This window comes from Cyprinus carpio, chromosome A9, assembly GCF_018340385.1.
Source record: "Cyprinus carpio isolate SPL01 chromosome A9, ASM1834038v1, whole genome shotgun sequence".
Lineage (NCBI taxonomy): Eukaryota > Metazoa > Chordata > Actinopteri > Cypriniformes > Cyprinidae > Cyprinus > Cyprinus carpio.
In genome coordinates this window covers 22,646,687-22,662,722 of record NC_056580.1, presented here as the reverse complement: position 1 = coordinate 22,662,722, position 16,036 = coordinate 22,646,687, and the positions used below count along the sequence as shown (strand labels likewise).

The following is a 16,036-nucleotide window of genomic DNA, read 5'->3' as shown; positions in this document are numbered from 1 at the left end:
CAAAAGCTTTCTATTTGAAATTAATGCTATTGTTTTAAACTTTTTATACTTGAAAAATGCTGACAAAAATGTATATGAAATGTATCGCTGTTTGCACAAAAAATATTAAGGAGCATAAATGTTTTCAACAATTATAATAATAAGAAATGATTTTGAGCACCACATCTACATATGATTTATGAAGGATCATGTGACACCGATGACTGGAGCAACAACTGCTGTATTCAGCTTTGCCATTACAGAAATATATTTCACAATTACAAAATATATTAAAAAAGAGCAGGTATTTTAAATTATAAAACATTTTCACACTATTACTGTTTTACTGTTTTTGATCAAATAAATGCAGCCTTGATGAGACTTTCAAAAACTGACCCCAATCTTTTGAATGTTAGTGTATATGCAGTACATGTATTTGTGTATGCACAGGTCATGACAGTTTTCATTTCCATCATCATTAACATCATTATAAATATTAAGAAATAACTTCAAAAAAAAAACACATCAAACAACACAGCTCAGCCCATCATATCTGTGATTTAAGGTCACAGAATATATTCTAAACTCAAATGAAGGCAAGTTTTCTGTATGGTGTTTGTTGGGGTTCAAAACAGTTTGTTAGTGTGGCCATATATAAATAAAACTTTTTAAAGCCTTTTTTCTTTTTTTATTCAATCAAGTTGTCATAGATATATGTACTCTATTTTTTTTTTCTCCAGGATATACAAACATGTGGCACAACCTAGGAAACCTCAGTCTTGGCAACCTAAATGAAATAACAGAACAGGTAAATTGCTTTTATTTCTCAAAGGCCTGTTACTGACAGGTCCTTCACAACCAACAAATCTTCAAATCTTTTGACAGGAAAATGTCACCATATTATGATATATGTTGATTTATTGCACTAATAAAAACAATATAATACACACACAAACATAAATGTGTTATTGTTAACTTCTTTTGTGATGTCTCAGCTTGCAGTCTTTCTGGGCACTATGTCACCATTCATGAATGAGTCCGCCCAGACGGTCACAGAATCTGTAGGTGTTCTGGTCCAGATCCTTTCCGGGAGTGCTGACCAGCTGACCTTTGACAAGTAAGGCTGCCATCCCACTATTTATTTTTTGTTGAAAGCTTCATTTATATAGTCAAGAGAATCAGAGAGATGGCCATAACATTCAGATACACTGACAATGATGATATATATATATATATATATATATATATATATATATATATATATATATATATATATATATATATATATATATATATATATATATATATATATCTATATATATATATATATATATATATATATATGTATATATGTATATATATATATATATATATATATATATATTATATATATATATATATATATATATATATATATATGTATATATATATATATATATATATATATATATATATATATATATATATATATATATTGATTAATCCAAAGAAGCTGATTGTTATCTATGATAATTCTATAGCCAAACATTTGGGGGTTTTCCACACTTAAATCACTTTTAAATTACGAAAGTAATTTAAGGCAGTTGATTAGTCTTTCACCTCACGATTTCCACACAAACAATTAGTAGGTGTGACAGTCCTTACCAAAATTAATGAGCATACCATCAAACCAGTCAAACCGATGAGCATACATATTAAAAATAGATTTATTTCTTGTTGACTCTTAGTTTTGAATGTCAATCTGACTGTTTGTTAAACAACAGGTTGGAGGACATGTTGGCTGCTCTGTTTTCAACCTTCGAAGCTACTCCTATGTGGGATTCATTGCCGACTGTCGTGTCCACAATTCAACAAGCCATTGTCATCAGTACTCACAACATGCAGGCACAAACAGGTGAGAAAAGCAGTGTTATTGTTGAATACAGCTGCGAAAGAATTGCAGAGTAGGTGTTCATGTTTACAGACAATTTCTTTCAGATCTGAACTGTATGCATCTAATGCAAATGCTTTCTTCTCCTCAGATCTCCTCTATGTCCTCCAGCAGCCATTGTCCAACCTTTTGTCTGGCATTTTTCATGTTATGAACACAAGCAGTTTCACTTCTCATTCCTTTGTTGGTGGATTGCCACAGGCCCTTGTGTCAACTGCAGAAGCTGCTCTGCAGGTTAGAACAACATTCCTATCTACTGATATGGGGGACTTATACAGACCAGTGTTGCCAACAAGATAGATAAGCAACCGCAGCTTCAAAAACAAGCCCAAAAATAAGCCCAATGTTATTGTATTATTTATTATCATCAGTATTATTTATTAGCAATTGTTTATTATCAATAAATGAGCCTGCAACATAGTAAACTCAAACCACTCTGAGCTTGAAGAGCAAAAACAGAAATTATTTTACAAAAATCAGCAAACTAACAAAGCAGGAGGGCACACACTGTCCACTGATCACCTGCGAGCAGAATAGTTTTGTATATTTTGTATATTAATATCTAATAACCATCATCGCTTTGATTACGATGTCACATGTCTGCATGCTAAACGCAATTTTACTCCAAAGAGGGGGAGGAGGGGGCGCGATGCACGATGACGAATTACACCACACCTTTATTATTACACCGATTGCCTATTAGCTGCGAGAAGACAGTACCAACAATATATTGGAAAAACAGCGACCATAAATGTAAAGAAACCATATTTTTTAAAATAAGCCCAAAAAAACGCAACCCGTGATTTTTTTATGCGACATAACAAAAAAAAAGAAGCCCAAAGTCGTGTAAAATTTGCGAACTTGGCAACTCTGATACAGATGTTTCTGAAACAATGTAAAGAATGCAGGTTTTTTTTTTTTTTGCATTTAATAGAGGGTTGGTGAGCTGGAATTTCTATATAATCCCACTGAAGATTGTTGAGAAATAATTGACCTTCTTTGTTATGACACATACTGCATCAATAGCAAAGCAACTTGGTCTCATAAAAATATGTACATCTGTGCACTTTTTGTGCAACACCATTTTTACATACCTTACTGCATGTTTCGCCGCAGTTTCAAAGAAAAATGTCCACTGAGTGGCGCTAAAACACCGGTTCAATTCATGAACTCTGGCACGTTTTTTATTATGTTGATATAGGTACGTATTGCTGTGTTTTAATTATGTTGCTTCTGCTACGTATTGCCGCGGTTCAGAAATCAAATATCCAGGGACTTTCGCTAAAAGTTAATGCTCTATCATCTTGGAAATATGCCCTACACCAAACCCAACCCTAAACCTGTCCGATAGTGTTTACAAATGCAAAACTGATATAAAAACACATATGTTGATGCAACCGTGCCATTTGAACTTGCTTATATGTAGATTTGAACTGCTTTGTCGAACTGTGGTTACACAGGATTCAAATCCGCAGCTCATCACCTCTCAAGTATGCCTCCATACTCCGTGAGCTACCAAACAAACCTACCGCCTATGAAAACCCGTAGATATGAAGCTGGATATGTGTGATACTAATGTTCAAAAGCATCAGTGTTCAAATCTCCCAGCATATTAATATTGTTTTGAATTCATAACATGATATTCTTCAAGTAATTGTGTGAAAATTACGCTTTATTAATCGAAACTCTGTAAATTTGATACCGTGGCGCCAAACTCCCTCACAAAAGAAGAAAGCCGTCGTGTTTACAACTGTGACGACGAAAGCTTATTAGGATCAACTAAACGCTGGATTCTAAAAAGTATGTGAAATATTTAAAGTTTGCGGCATAGAATCTTTAAAATACGTCTGAGAGTTTTAAACACCGGTCTGCTATTGTGGCGACATTTCCATGCCCCAAAACGTGACGCTGAAACAAAACAAACTATTTGTTGTTTGACATGTAGGTCAAACGGCTTAATGGGTGGGCCTTGGCCAATGAAAGCTGCCATGGATTCCAGACCTTCAGCCATCAGTCAGACTAGTTGTTAATTAGTGTGTTTCCAAACAGGCATAGGCATCAACTAAATGTTTTGGAAATTTTCTGACTTCTTATTTTTTTCTGAAATAAATTCAACAACCTTGGCCCAAAAGGCCCACTCAGTGTGCCAAGAAGTGTATTAATCACAGATAAACAGCTAGCCTACATTAGCTAGCACGCATTAGGTGCTGCTTTTTATCCCTAGAGAGAATTTGGTTTCCTTTTACAACAGATGCTCAAATCCTGCCAGGAGTCATTTATCCCTACTTCTCTGCTACATGTTCAGTGAATGCTTTGTCTATGATAGTATCAAATATCACATCATTGAATTCACAAGGCATCAAACAAGATCATGAATGGGTCCCCCTCCCCTTCCCTTGGGCCCAATGTATGATCTATGGTCCAAACTTTTTGCCACCCTGACAAACTAAGGATATCTGTTTGTAGTTTTTCTTGTGTCTCTGTGAATGTGACGATCTTATCTCCAGTTTCGTCGCCACCCTGTTGCTCTTGCAATCTCTCTGTTAGACAGTAGTGTGTTAGACTTCTGTGATAATTATCTTTTTTTCTGATGCTCACCCCTCAGGCTGGTTTGGGGGGTCAGAGCCTGAACTGCAGCTACTTGCAGCAAATATGGCAGGATGTCAGAGCTGGTTCTGGAAGTGAAGACACTGTTGCTTTGTGGTGTAACATCAGCCTGCTGCCAGTCATAGCAGCCTTTGATAAACCAGCTCCAGCCTTTAATATGACGGTGAGGCGATAAGGTCCAGTTTTACAATAGCAGCCTTTTTTTAATGGATCTCAAATGCAACTATCATATGTCACCACTAGATGGTAGTGTGCACTAAAGACTGATTTAGACTGTCCCTCTGTGTTTCTAAACAGGGAATGGCAATGAACCCTCTATGGAAAAATGCCACTGCAGGAATGATGGCAGAGTCACTGGAGACATTCTATGGGGCAATCCTGAACAGTACCTTTGCTAGCAATCACCTTACAGAAGTCCTGTTGCATTATACATCAATGCTATCCAACCTCTCAGTGCTAGAATTAACAAACCAGGCTGACTGGAATGTCCAGCTCTTCCAGATGCAGCTCTACCAAAGGTATTAATGCGCTTGAGTCATTTTTACACTAACATATATTCTTACTATGATACATGCCCCAAGTCTTATTACATGACAGCAAACAAATGGCAGTCTCATAACAGAGAAATATCTTTTATGAAGATAAACACTATTGAGCTTTTCACTATTATTTTTCAAACTGTATAGCTTGACTAAATTGCCAACAACAAAATGTGCAACAATTTTGCCTGCACTTACACTCCCATTATACCTCGACATTATCAATAGCCTAATTATATTACTGAAATACTTTCTCAAATTTGCTAAGAGATTTGCAGTTATTACACATAAGGGCCAGGGGCTGGAATAATGCAAACAAACTAAGTAAGAGTAATTAAATTTGCATTAAAGTTGATTTATTCAGTTTGACTCTTTTGCTTCCAAACAGGTTTAAGCAGATAAAGTAGTTTCTATTATTCTGATATCTCCTTGCACTTAAATTGATTCTGCATTATGTGCTCATCTCTGTAATGAACTGACTACTGATAGGAATCAAATTATGCATTTGTGCATATCTGGGCGAATCAATCATGTAAGACTGCAGAAACATTTATGCACTCACTGTAGATCATTGATGATGAAACATGATGGAAATTGTCTATTATAAATAAAGTCTATTATAAATATTAAATTCTATTAATATAATGTGAGTGCCCGCTGAAATGGAGAGCAAAATCAAGATGAAATATGGACTAATGTTGTGCAGCTTTTAAATCTAAGTAATCTAGTTTAAAAATATCTCATTAACTCTACATTTAAAGGGATACTCCATCCCAAAATGAAAATTTTGTCATTATTCACTTACCCCCAGGTCGTTCCAAACCCATAAAAGCTTTGTTTTTTTCTTCGGAACACAATTTAAGATATTTTGGATGAAAAAAGGGAGGCTTAAGACTGTCCCATAGACTGCCAAATAAATAAAGTTGTTATTTTTGTTTTCTTCGTGTACAAAAAGTATTCTCAGCGCTTTATAACGTTATGGTTGAATCACTGATGGCAGATGGAGTATTCTGATGATGCTTTTCATACTTTCCTGGACCTTTACACTGTTATTTATTTGGCAGTCTATGGGACAGTCTCAAGCCTACCTGTTTTCATCCAAAATATCTTAAATTGTGTTCCGAAGACAAACAAAGCTTTTACGGGTTTGGAACGACATGGGGGCAAGTGATTAATGACAAAATTTTCATTTTTGCAGAAGTGTAGCCCTTTAAGTATCTTGGACTGTAATGGTTCGTAATGGTTCGTAACAGTCCATTATTTAATCCAGCTATTAATGGATCCTTAAAGAGGCATTTTTATTATTTTGTAACTTTTTTTTGAACATGCAATACTAATTTCTCTCTCATTCATCAGCCTCTCCTCAGTACAAATGGCTCTGGATCAAATTACGAGAGAAGCTCCCTGGATGACGCCATACATTGAGGCAGCTGGAAAAACTATAGAGGTCATCCTCCAGAATGGCATTCTCCTCCAGAACTCAACTGCAAGCCCTCAGATCATCATGCAGGCTCTGGAGATCACGCTCACTGGAATGAATTTTACAAAGGAAACCATTAATTATATTCTGAGTGGAGACATATTTATGAACCCAAATAGAAGCACAGTTGACAGCTTAATAAAAGAGGTTATCCAGCAAATCATTGGTACAGGATTACTGAGAGACTGGCCTACCCTTTATGGAATAATGCAGCAAGTTCTGTATTTGGAAGATACAAGTGGCACCCTATGGAAAACTGTTGAATTTTTCAACTGGCTGTACACTACTCAAGACACTGGGCTAAATTTTGTTTTGGAGATCCTGCGCAAGTTATACGAGATAGTAAGAGATGCCCTAACCAAGATGCCACTACCGTGCTTCTCAGAAACCTTTATAGACCTTTTTGGGAATGTTTTGTACATGCTGAAACAGATCAAACTAACCAGTGACCTCTTCGACCCTGTGGAACAATATCTAAGCCCACTTAAAATGCAAATTGCTCAGGGACAGGACCTGCAAGGTCTTGTGTCCTACACAAGAAATGCCAGAAGAATTGCTAGCGAAGTACAGAGAGAGCCAGTGGATGACTTCCTTGATCTTCTTGACATTGACTACCAAGCCTTGCTTGAAGTTCTTTCCATTCCACCTACCTCGACTGAAATTATGGAGACTATCCATGTTTTCTTTGCAAATCCAGATTTGGGTGTCATCCTGAAGGGTTATCTGAAAGAAATGACTGGAGGCACAAGTCAGGAGGAAACCATTGACACAGCTCTGAATGTGCTGTCGTTCTTGACACTCCCTAGCAATGGGCAGCAGTTTTTGGAGATGTTCATGGACATTGGTAGTGAAGGGTGGAGAGTGGAGGACCTTGATAAAGTAGAGAAACTTGCAGAGAGCCTAGGAAGAACAATAGACATGGCCATGGTGCTATCCGACCAGCCACCTCTGAACATTCTTCAAAGAATTGAGCACATGGCCCAACAACTTCAAGCTTCGGTGTCAAATATCATCTCACAGGATGGAAATAACACCAACACTGCGATCCAATTCCTCACGGCGCTCAACAGCATCCTTACCGAGAATTTTGAAGAAAGCGAGGACATCAGCCCTCAGGTCACTGGCATTCTCCAAAACATAATTGGATCATTTTCCAGTCCAGGGTCGCAGATGAGCATAGCATCCTATTTGGCAGCTGTTGATCAAACTGCAGAAGCCTTCACCTCACTTTTCTCTGGAGAGGTAGCTGTGTATTTCAACATATCTGGACAAATGATGCAAGCCTTTGCATTGCTCGAGGCATATCCCGGAGACATAGAAAAGGTCATGATGTCCACCAGCAAGATTTCTAACTCCCTAAACCATGTTCTTGCCCTCTCAAATATTACATCTCTTCCAAATGGACAATATGTTCAAGAGGTCACCCATCCCCTCCTCCTTAGCAGTGCTATGGCCACCCACATCATATTCAACCTCTCCATGTCAAACTATAGCCTGAGCAGCAATGCTGAGAGGGAGATGCTTTTGACCCAGACGTTCAATCAGATGGTTGTTGTTCTCCCCAAGGAAACGCACATGTACCTCTTTGCTATCAAATCGGCTCTATTCACAGCCCTCTCGAAAGTATCCAGCACTGCAGAAATCACATCCCACTTCCCAGAAATCTCCCAGCTGGTTACACAGTCTCTTCTTAACTCGCTAAACATTACTCATGATCCGACATCCACGCATATGACTCCAGATGGCCTTGTTTACATCTTGATGACCGTGTCTAATCAAGTGTCCATGAGTCTCTACCAAGGCCTTATGTTATCCGGTTCCCCTATCCAAATCTCACAAGCAGTGAACTCTTTAAGTGAGGTTGCATCTTCCATATACTCGATAATGCCTGTTGAGGGACGGCCATACATCAATATCACACTCAACTTAATGGAGACAATATATTTTGTTCTAAATGACACCAGCACCTTTGGGGATGCCAGTGGGGCTGTATCTAAGGTTGCAAGTTCTGTCAACAACCTTCTGGCCATGGTGCACCACATGAACACAAACTCCTCCAACAGCATTATAGGTGACCTAGAGCAGACCCTTAAGACAATCCTAATGATCATCCGAGCAGACCAAAACCCTCTCACCCAAGCAGCTGATATTAGCCAGCAGCTACTGCACACCATCCAAAATCTCATCTCGCTGGGCAATAGCAGCAGTGTGGAGTCTGAACTCCCCAAAATAGTGCTGGGGGCCTCTAGCATGAATATCAGCCATCTGCTGGAGATGAATGACACTAACTGGACCGACAAGTGAGTTTCATTGAGGTTTTGCTCCCAAGGCTGGTTTCTGGTTATGAGCTCATAACAAGGCCTAGTTTTCCATCTCTTTTACTTGTTCATTACTTGGCATTTACCCTGCATAATTGCTTACTTCTTCTGAGAAATATTATTTATGACTCTGAAAAGAACACATTCTTACACATTATTAGGTTCATGAAAATAAATAGATCATAATCCATAGAAGTACATTTTGATAAAGCTAACTCAGCAGAAAGAATAACATTTTGTTAGTTAATTAAAATTTTCTGTTTACATAGGCTGCCTGTGCTGTTGACAAACCTCGCTAATAGCCTTCCAGAAGACCTGCAGTATTCTTCTCTTATTAAGACCATCATGAGAAGTCTGGCCAACGAATCCCAAGGTACATAAATCATCTCGCAAGATCTACTGACCTATAACACCGTTCATTCAGGGGTTTTATTTCCACAATCTTATGCTCCCACAGTTGCATATAGTGCTTATAAGTATTTTGCATTAAGCCATGTGAATACATAATTATTTCTTTGCATAAATTATATTTGTTTAGCTCAAAAACAAGATGCATGTCCAGAGTAAATGTTACAGACTCCAGGTTCTCCCTCTGAATAAATTACTCTAAGTAATCCTTAGTAATTTTTGTTTATGGCATTCCAAAGATTTGGTGGTTTTCATAGCAGTGCAGTTAACGGCAGGTGTGAAGTCAGCTTTCTGTGATATTCAGCAAGGAGGCATGTGGCTAGACAGAGTTTGAAGGCCTTTTACAGTGCCTGTGCTCTTTAAAATAGCAAATGTTTCTTTCCTATCCACTACTCTCTTTTAAATTATCAACCCAATCTATTTAGATGACTACCTCACCCAAAAATTTAAATGGACATTTTTTACTTTTTTTTTTTTTTTTTTTGGTCATTCCAAACCTGCATGCAAGTAGTATTTTCTGTTTTTGTTTTAGGCATAGATTTTACTAAACTTAGTGATGTTTGTGCTTTAAGCAAGAAAATAATTTAACATTTGGGTAAAAGAATAAACCTAATTAAGATACACTGTATGCTTTGAAAACAAGTGTCAAGTATTACTTTTTGCTTCTGGAATAAAATTTTCTTGTTTTAACATATATATTTATCAGATAACAAGACAAAAGTACTGATTAAGTTCAAATGAATAATTTTCATTTTTACATTAACTATCTTATTCAAGAGTGCACCATTTTTTCCCCCTCTGGAGATCCACAGTTTTCACTCCTCACTTTCTTTGTCTGCAGCACTCCCTCATTTTCATTGATAAGCTGTTTTTTAAAGCCTCTCAGTTTGCTTTGTATTTTCTTTAATAAAGCTGATGTCTTGTTGAGCATTTAATTTCCCTCATAAGTGTCTGATATTTTATATTGCTTAAGGTGTTGCACATGTAAGTGCTGTCAGATCTAAATCAGCACATGGCACCATAGAGCTTTCAATGTCTCTTTTCTAAGGGGAGATTCTTTGCTAGATCATTTGCTGCTTGCTGCACTGTGAGGTTGGCCTGAAAGTGGAGTTAGGTGCAAGTAATGATGCCTGTAGGGAATATAAGTTACTTTAGCTCTGCAAAAGCTTGATCTTTGTTTTTTCCCTTCCATTTCTCTTGCCTCTCTGCAGAAAATCTGCATCTTCTACTGCAAGTGCTAAACACCGCCTTTGAATTAGTCTCAGCCAACTGGGCGAATGAGAGTTCGGGCATAATACTGGACCACTTGTTAACTAAGGTGAGATTTTTGGTTTTAAGATGAGATGGTTTAGATATAAAACTTTTTCAAAAGAATATGCCAGCATAAATTAACATCTTTTCAGTATTTACTTATTGGTATGCTCATGCCATACCAAGTTGCAATACGAATACAAAGAATATTGTTAGTCCATATGACTCGTATCCTATATTTAAAGTATTCTGAATCCAACTTCTTTCCTGATAATGTAGGTGTGCGCTCTGGAAAACATGGCCTCTGTGCAGTTGATCACCAGTTTTCTTCCTCTGGGCCCCAGACTGCTATGCGACACTGTTGTTCCCACAATCCAGGCTTTCCATGTGCTCACAAACAACCTGGTGAACCAAAGCACCGACATCTATGATCTGATTTTCCAGACTTTTGTTGGAGACCCTAGCACCTACAACACTGAAGTGGACTGGTAATTTTTTCTATAATGACCTTCAACCTTGTTGTTGCAGCTTATATTATGTATGTTGGGGAGTAACTTTTAGTAGAGTGAAAGTATTTTTTAGTAGAGTGAAATGTAGCATTTCCAGTAACAAGCTACTTTTTCAACATGTGCTGTTAGTGTAACATTCTCTAGCATACACAACTTCAAGCTGAGCAAACTGATGTTACTGTTTATCACTGTTTTTCATGTTATTTAGTATTGCTATTATATTTATGATAATTACTATATTGTCATAATATTATTTTTCATATAACTATTTTATATAAATAATATTTATAAACATTTTGTATAATTATGTTACACATTTTGAACAGTCTGTGTCCAGGAATTCTACTGATAGTTTCAATCACTCGCGCTCTCTTTCTCTTTTATAAAGGACATCAACTCTCTCTGAAATTGTGGGCTTCGACGTCTCAACTCTGAAAACTCTTAATATCAATATTACATCTCCGGGTACGTACCGCTGTTGCTTCAAGCAAAAGAACTGCGGAAACACAAGTGTTCCTTAGCTATGAGATGGTGGTCCAATCAGTCTGTTTCAACCATGCCATGCATGCATTCCTGCTCTCTCACTTGTCTTTTGTCTTGTGTTCTGGCAGCTGAAGTGAAAGTTTCTGAGCTGCTGAAAAATGCCACACTGTTCATTCAGGATGTTGAGCGGTATACCAGCTTTCCCCCTCGCATTCTTCATGCTCTATTAGATTACTCTCTACCCAGAAACAACATGCAGGTACAACACAACTCATGCATACATCAGAGGGGATCAAGAAGTGTCCAAAAACCATGGCTTCACACAGTGTGAGACAGAAACAAAAATAAATTAAATCACTTTATACTGAGGAAGATGGGCTCCCCTTGCTTAGTCTTGGTTCCTCCCAAGGATTTTTTCCCCTTCCTATTGATCTTACCTAAACATTGAACATTTTCATTGCAATGGTTGCCTTTTGCTTGCTCATAGAGGGTTGTATCGTGATCGTGCTTTATTCGTGATGAAGCTGCTTAGGCACAATACATATATGTAGTAACATATATCTCAGTCTCTCACCAGTGTGAAGTCTTGTAGAGAGCATTTTTATTATAATGTGTTCTGTTTGTCATCTCTCCCCTCTTCACAGATCTTGGCATGGTTGGCAAACCTGCACCAGTGCTCAGACCCCTCGTCTTTGCAACTGGACCCTACAGGGCAGGAGATCTTCAGCACCTTCTGTGAACTGTCACATGAATGGTACAGCATCACGGTTATCTTTCTTCGTCATGTGGACATGAAGGCGGCTTTATTCAGGGTAAAGAGCTGGGCACAGAATGTATTGTATATATTGTACATCCAATGAAACTGAAATGTTGCATCTCTCTGTTGTTACTTAAATACAAGAAATGTTTTGCATATAGTTACTATGAAACGAAATAATAATGCTTGCTGTTTTGTGCTTTTATAATTATGGATTCTTCTCATTTTCTCATTTATATTTTTAATATACATATATAAACCTTTTTTATTTTCCAGAAAATAACTATATCATGCAATATACCAATAGTTTTACTTTAAAATCCCTATGATATTTTGTTGCAGCTGGTGTTGTCCAAAGAAATTCAGGATTTGGTGGGAATCATGCTAGAGATGGTGAAGTTTTTGACGGACATAATGCACAAACTGGTACCTGCCATTAACAAACTGCAGGAATACCTGACAAACATAGGAGAACTAAACCTGGTGGCCAACCAAGAGTTCCACGGTGTAAGATTTTATTTTATTTTATTTTATTTTATTTTATTTTATTTTAAAATGTGTCTTTGGATTCTCTCTCCCACAGCTGGTGAGGGGAAAGCGGTCTACCATGTCTAGCAGGGCCACCTTTAGTACCATCGCTCGTGCCTTGTGCAAAAACGGCATCCTGACACTGTTCGCCATTGCAAAAGTTCCTATCGTAACCGAGACTGATCCTTCTGTCCAGACGGACCACAAGAGAGAAGAGCTGATTAAAAAGTTCAAAATCCCACACGATGCTAGTATGAACCCATATTCTCAGCACACAGCTAAATGTGCAATAAAGCATTATGATAATGACCTGTCGAGAATCTGCTTACAGCATATTGAGTTAAGTTTGATGAAGTGCTGTGGTCAGGCTTAATTAATATACTGCTTATGTCCAGGTCCCTTCTGTATGAACCTCTACTTGGATATGGTGAACACTACAGGCGGTGCGGTTGCCTGGGCATTCCTCAAACCCATGCTGTTAGGACAGGTCCTGTACTCACCAGACACACCAGTGACGAGAGAGATCATGAGAAAGGTGCTGTTTCACATCTCACAAATAAATATGTGGCATCTAGGCCACATTTATGCTTTTCACTGATTTTAGACACAGAGATAATTCAAATTTTTTGCATGTATATTTAAAAGCAAAAATGTGTGATTGGATCCAATTTGGGCCACTTTTAGATATGTGTTTTGTTCATATTTCAAAAGTTCTCTGCCTGAAAAAAACTTTGATTTCCAATTTATAAAGTGCTGCGAAAATGTCATTCGTTGTGAAAGTATGACATCAAAAATGACAGCACCAAGGGAAAAGTGTAGTTTACGTGAAACAAACAATTGTTCCTACATTACATGATGATGAAAAATGTTTGCAGAGACAGGTGTGAAAAACATGGTAAATGACCTTCTCTGTTAGTAATTGTACGGTTAGCATTGTACAACGTCATTTATTCTCCACGGTTGCTAGGAGACGTATTTGCTGAGAATCAGATACATGCAAAGATAAAATATATAGGAATATTCTGTTTCTGACTTAGGATGGACTGCAGCATAAATCTGGTCATCTGACCTACATATGCACAGTTATATCGAATTGTTCTTTTAAGATATAGACGTGTAGTCTAGTCATGAAGCAAAATATTGGGTTTTCTTGTAAAATTTGGTGTTTTTGTGTTCTTTCCTTCAGTCAAATTCTACACTGCACCAGTTTGGTGATCTAAAGCTTTATGCATCAGAGTGGATAGAATCATCGTCATATGTGCTGCAGTCTGCCGACATCCTGACAAAAACCTTGCCGATACTTCAGGTATACTACAATGAGTCCAGAGAAAATCAAATAAACACTTTTTATTTGATTCATTAATTTTTTTCCCCAATACTGCATTAACTGCTTCCTAATCAAACTACTCTTCACAGAATTCTCTGCGCAATCCCTTTGTCCAAAACTTCATTCAGACTCAGACCGGCATTGATGTTGCACAAATGAGCTCAACTCTCAGCCAATTCTGTAAGTTCTCAACAGCGCATGCAATGCTTGCATCATGGTGATGGAGTATTATTATTAGAAGAACGTTTCTCATTATTATGGGATGTTATTATAACGAGAAAATTTCTAATATTTATGAGTTACTGTGTCATTATCAGGAGAAAGCTTTGCACTATAGTGAAATGTTATATCATAATAATGAAGTGTTTTTTCCCCCTAAATAACGTTAACTCATAATTATGATAAAGTTTCTCATTATTTTAAACTTACAGAAATTTATCTTGAATCATAATTTTTGCTTAATCATGGCAAGAATCATAATACAAACATTACATAATTTAGTTACAAAATAAATGTAACTGTACAATCACTGAGAAAAAAATGCAAAATTCAATTATAGTTACTTATGAAATTTTTTTCAATTACAAAGCGGGTTACATCTGAATATTTACACACACACACACACACACACACACACACACACACACACACACACACACACACACACACACACACACACACACACACACACACACACACACACACACACACACACACACACACACACACACTCTCTTGCATTGACACCTATGTTTCAGGAGTTTTTGACAGAATAGTTTACATGCTTGTTCAATAACTGTTTTATTTCCTATTTTGATTAATGTATATGCTTTATTTTTTAAGATTAACTGATTTTTTCCAAGGTATTGTTAGATGCCAAAATTATTTCTTGTTATGATTTTGAATCTATATTCAACCTTAAAGTAAAAAGAGGAGCTAAAGTCTGATTTTGTAGTGGCTGTGCTTTAAAATTAAATTATTATAATCTTAATTCAAGTGATGAAGGATTTTGAAAGTCTGACAGTAATTAGTGTTGAGTATTACTGTAAATTTAACCCTGGTTTAAATGTTTGAAAATGATTAACAGTTGAAAACATTTGTTAGAAATTTAGAAATCAGATGTAATCAGTTACATTACTTTAATAAAGTAATTGAAATAGTTACACTACTTATTACATTTTAAATAGGGTAACTTGTAATCTGTAACATTACATTTTCAAAGTAACCTTCCCAACACTGTGAATGAATGAATGAATGAATGAATGAATACTAATAAAGTAGTTTTATATAAAAATAGTTTTTACTATCAGTTCTTTCTTGCAAATTCAGATTTACTAATTAAATAACCACAAGACCCTGGAGTTAGTCTATAAACTGTTACCAATGGGAAGAAAAACAGACATTAACGGTTCACTTGGCGATTAATGTCTCCCTGAGAAAAAATTACTCTCAGAATAGGACTAGTCTGTGAGACACAAATTTACCTAACCTCCTCTGGGAAAACTATCCCTGTCTGAATAGAGTTTTATAGCCGAGCACTTGACAAATCATGACAAGTGCCAGAGATGCATTGCTTCTATATACCCAAGTGTGTCTTATTCTAAATCTGCAGTGGCTTGAACAGTTTTTCTAACTCTCTTTGCAGCAAACATGACAGTCCTTTTAGAGAAAAACAAGTTTATCATGGAGCAGATCACCACCCTCTCCATGCTGATGATGAACCTTTCCTCCTGTGTCAACTTTGACCGCTACAGAGCCTTCAACTCCACTGATGAACTCGACGAGCAGGCAGAGAGACTGGCTCAAAACCGCGAGCTCTACGCCAGTGAGTTCACACACACACACACATGCACACACACTCTTTCATCAGGAGATACCTCTTCAACTGACTACTTCACTCATGCGTTTGGTGATACTCTC

The 16,036-nt window shown here is 37.1% G+C and overlaps 1 protein-coding gene across 1 annotated transcript in view; it reads left to right on the top strand.

The window, feature by feature from the left end:
- The first annotated feature begins 502 nt into the window (after positions 1 to 502).
- LOC109091152 (glucosylceramide transporter ABCA12-like) overlaps positions 503 to 16,036 on the top strand; it is a 41,286-nt gene continuing 25,752 nt past the window's right edge. The window contains exons 1-20 of the mRNA XM_042764162.1: positions 503 to 575; positions 720 to 787; positions 975 to 1,096; positions 1,743 to 1,873; positions 2,001 to 2,143; positions 4,515 to 4,679; positions 4,814 to 5,034; positions 6,412 to 8,835; positions 9,123 to 9,226; positions 10,473 to 10,579; positions 10,792 to 11,000; positions 11,410 to 11,486; positions 11,633 to 11,763; positions 12,149 to 12,316; positions 12,604 to 12,768; positions 12,845 to 13,040; positions 13,185 to 13,324; positions 13,976 to 14,095; positions 14,206 to 14,296; positions 15,762 to 15,941. Of these exons, the coding sequence (XP_042620096.1) occupies positions 731 to 787; positions 975 to 1,096; positions 1,743 to 1,873; positions 2,001 to 2,143; positions 4,515 to 4,679; positions 4,814 to 5,034; positions 6,412 to 8,835; positions 9,123 to 9,226; positions 10,473 to 10,579; positions 10,792 to 11,000; positions 11,410 to 11,486; positions 11,633 to 11,763; positions 12,149 to 12,316; positions 12,604 to 12,768; positions 12,845 to 13,040; positions 13,185 to 13,324; positions 13,976 to 14,095; positions 14,206 to 14,296; positions 15,762 to 15,941 (4,951 nt within the window). The 5' untranslated portion in view covers positions 503 to 575; positions 720 to 730. The remainder of the gene's footprint in view (positions 576 to 719; positions 788 to 974; positions 1,097 to 1,742; positions 1,874 to 2,000; positions 2,144 to 4,514; positions 4,680 to 4,813; positions 5,035 to 6,411; positions 8,836 to 9,122; positions 9,227 to 10,472; positions 10,580 to 10,791; positions 11,001 to 11,409; positions 11,487 to 11,632; positions 11,764 to 12,148; positions 12,317 to 12,603; positions 12,769 to 12,844; positions 13,041 to 13,184; positions 13,325 to 13,975; positions 14,096 to 14,205; positions 14,297 to 15,761; positions 15,942 to 16,036) is intronic.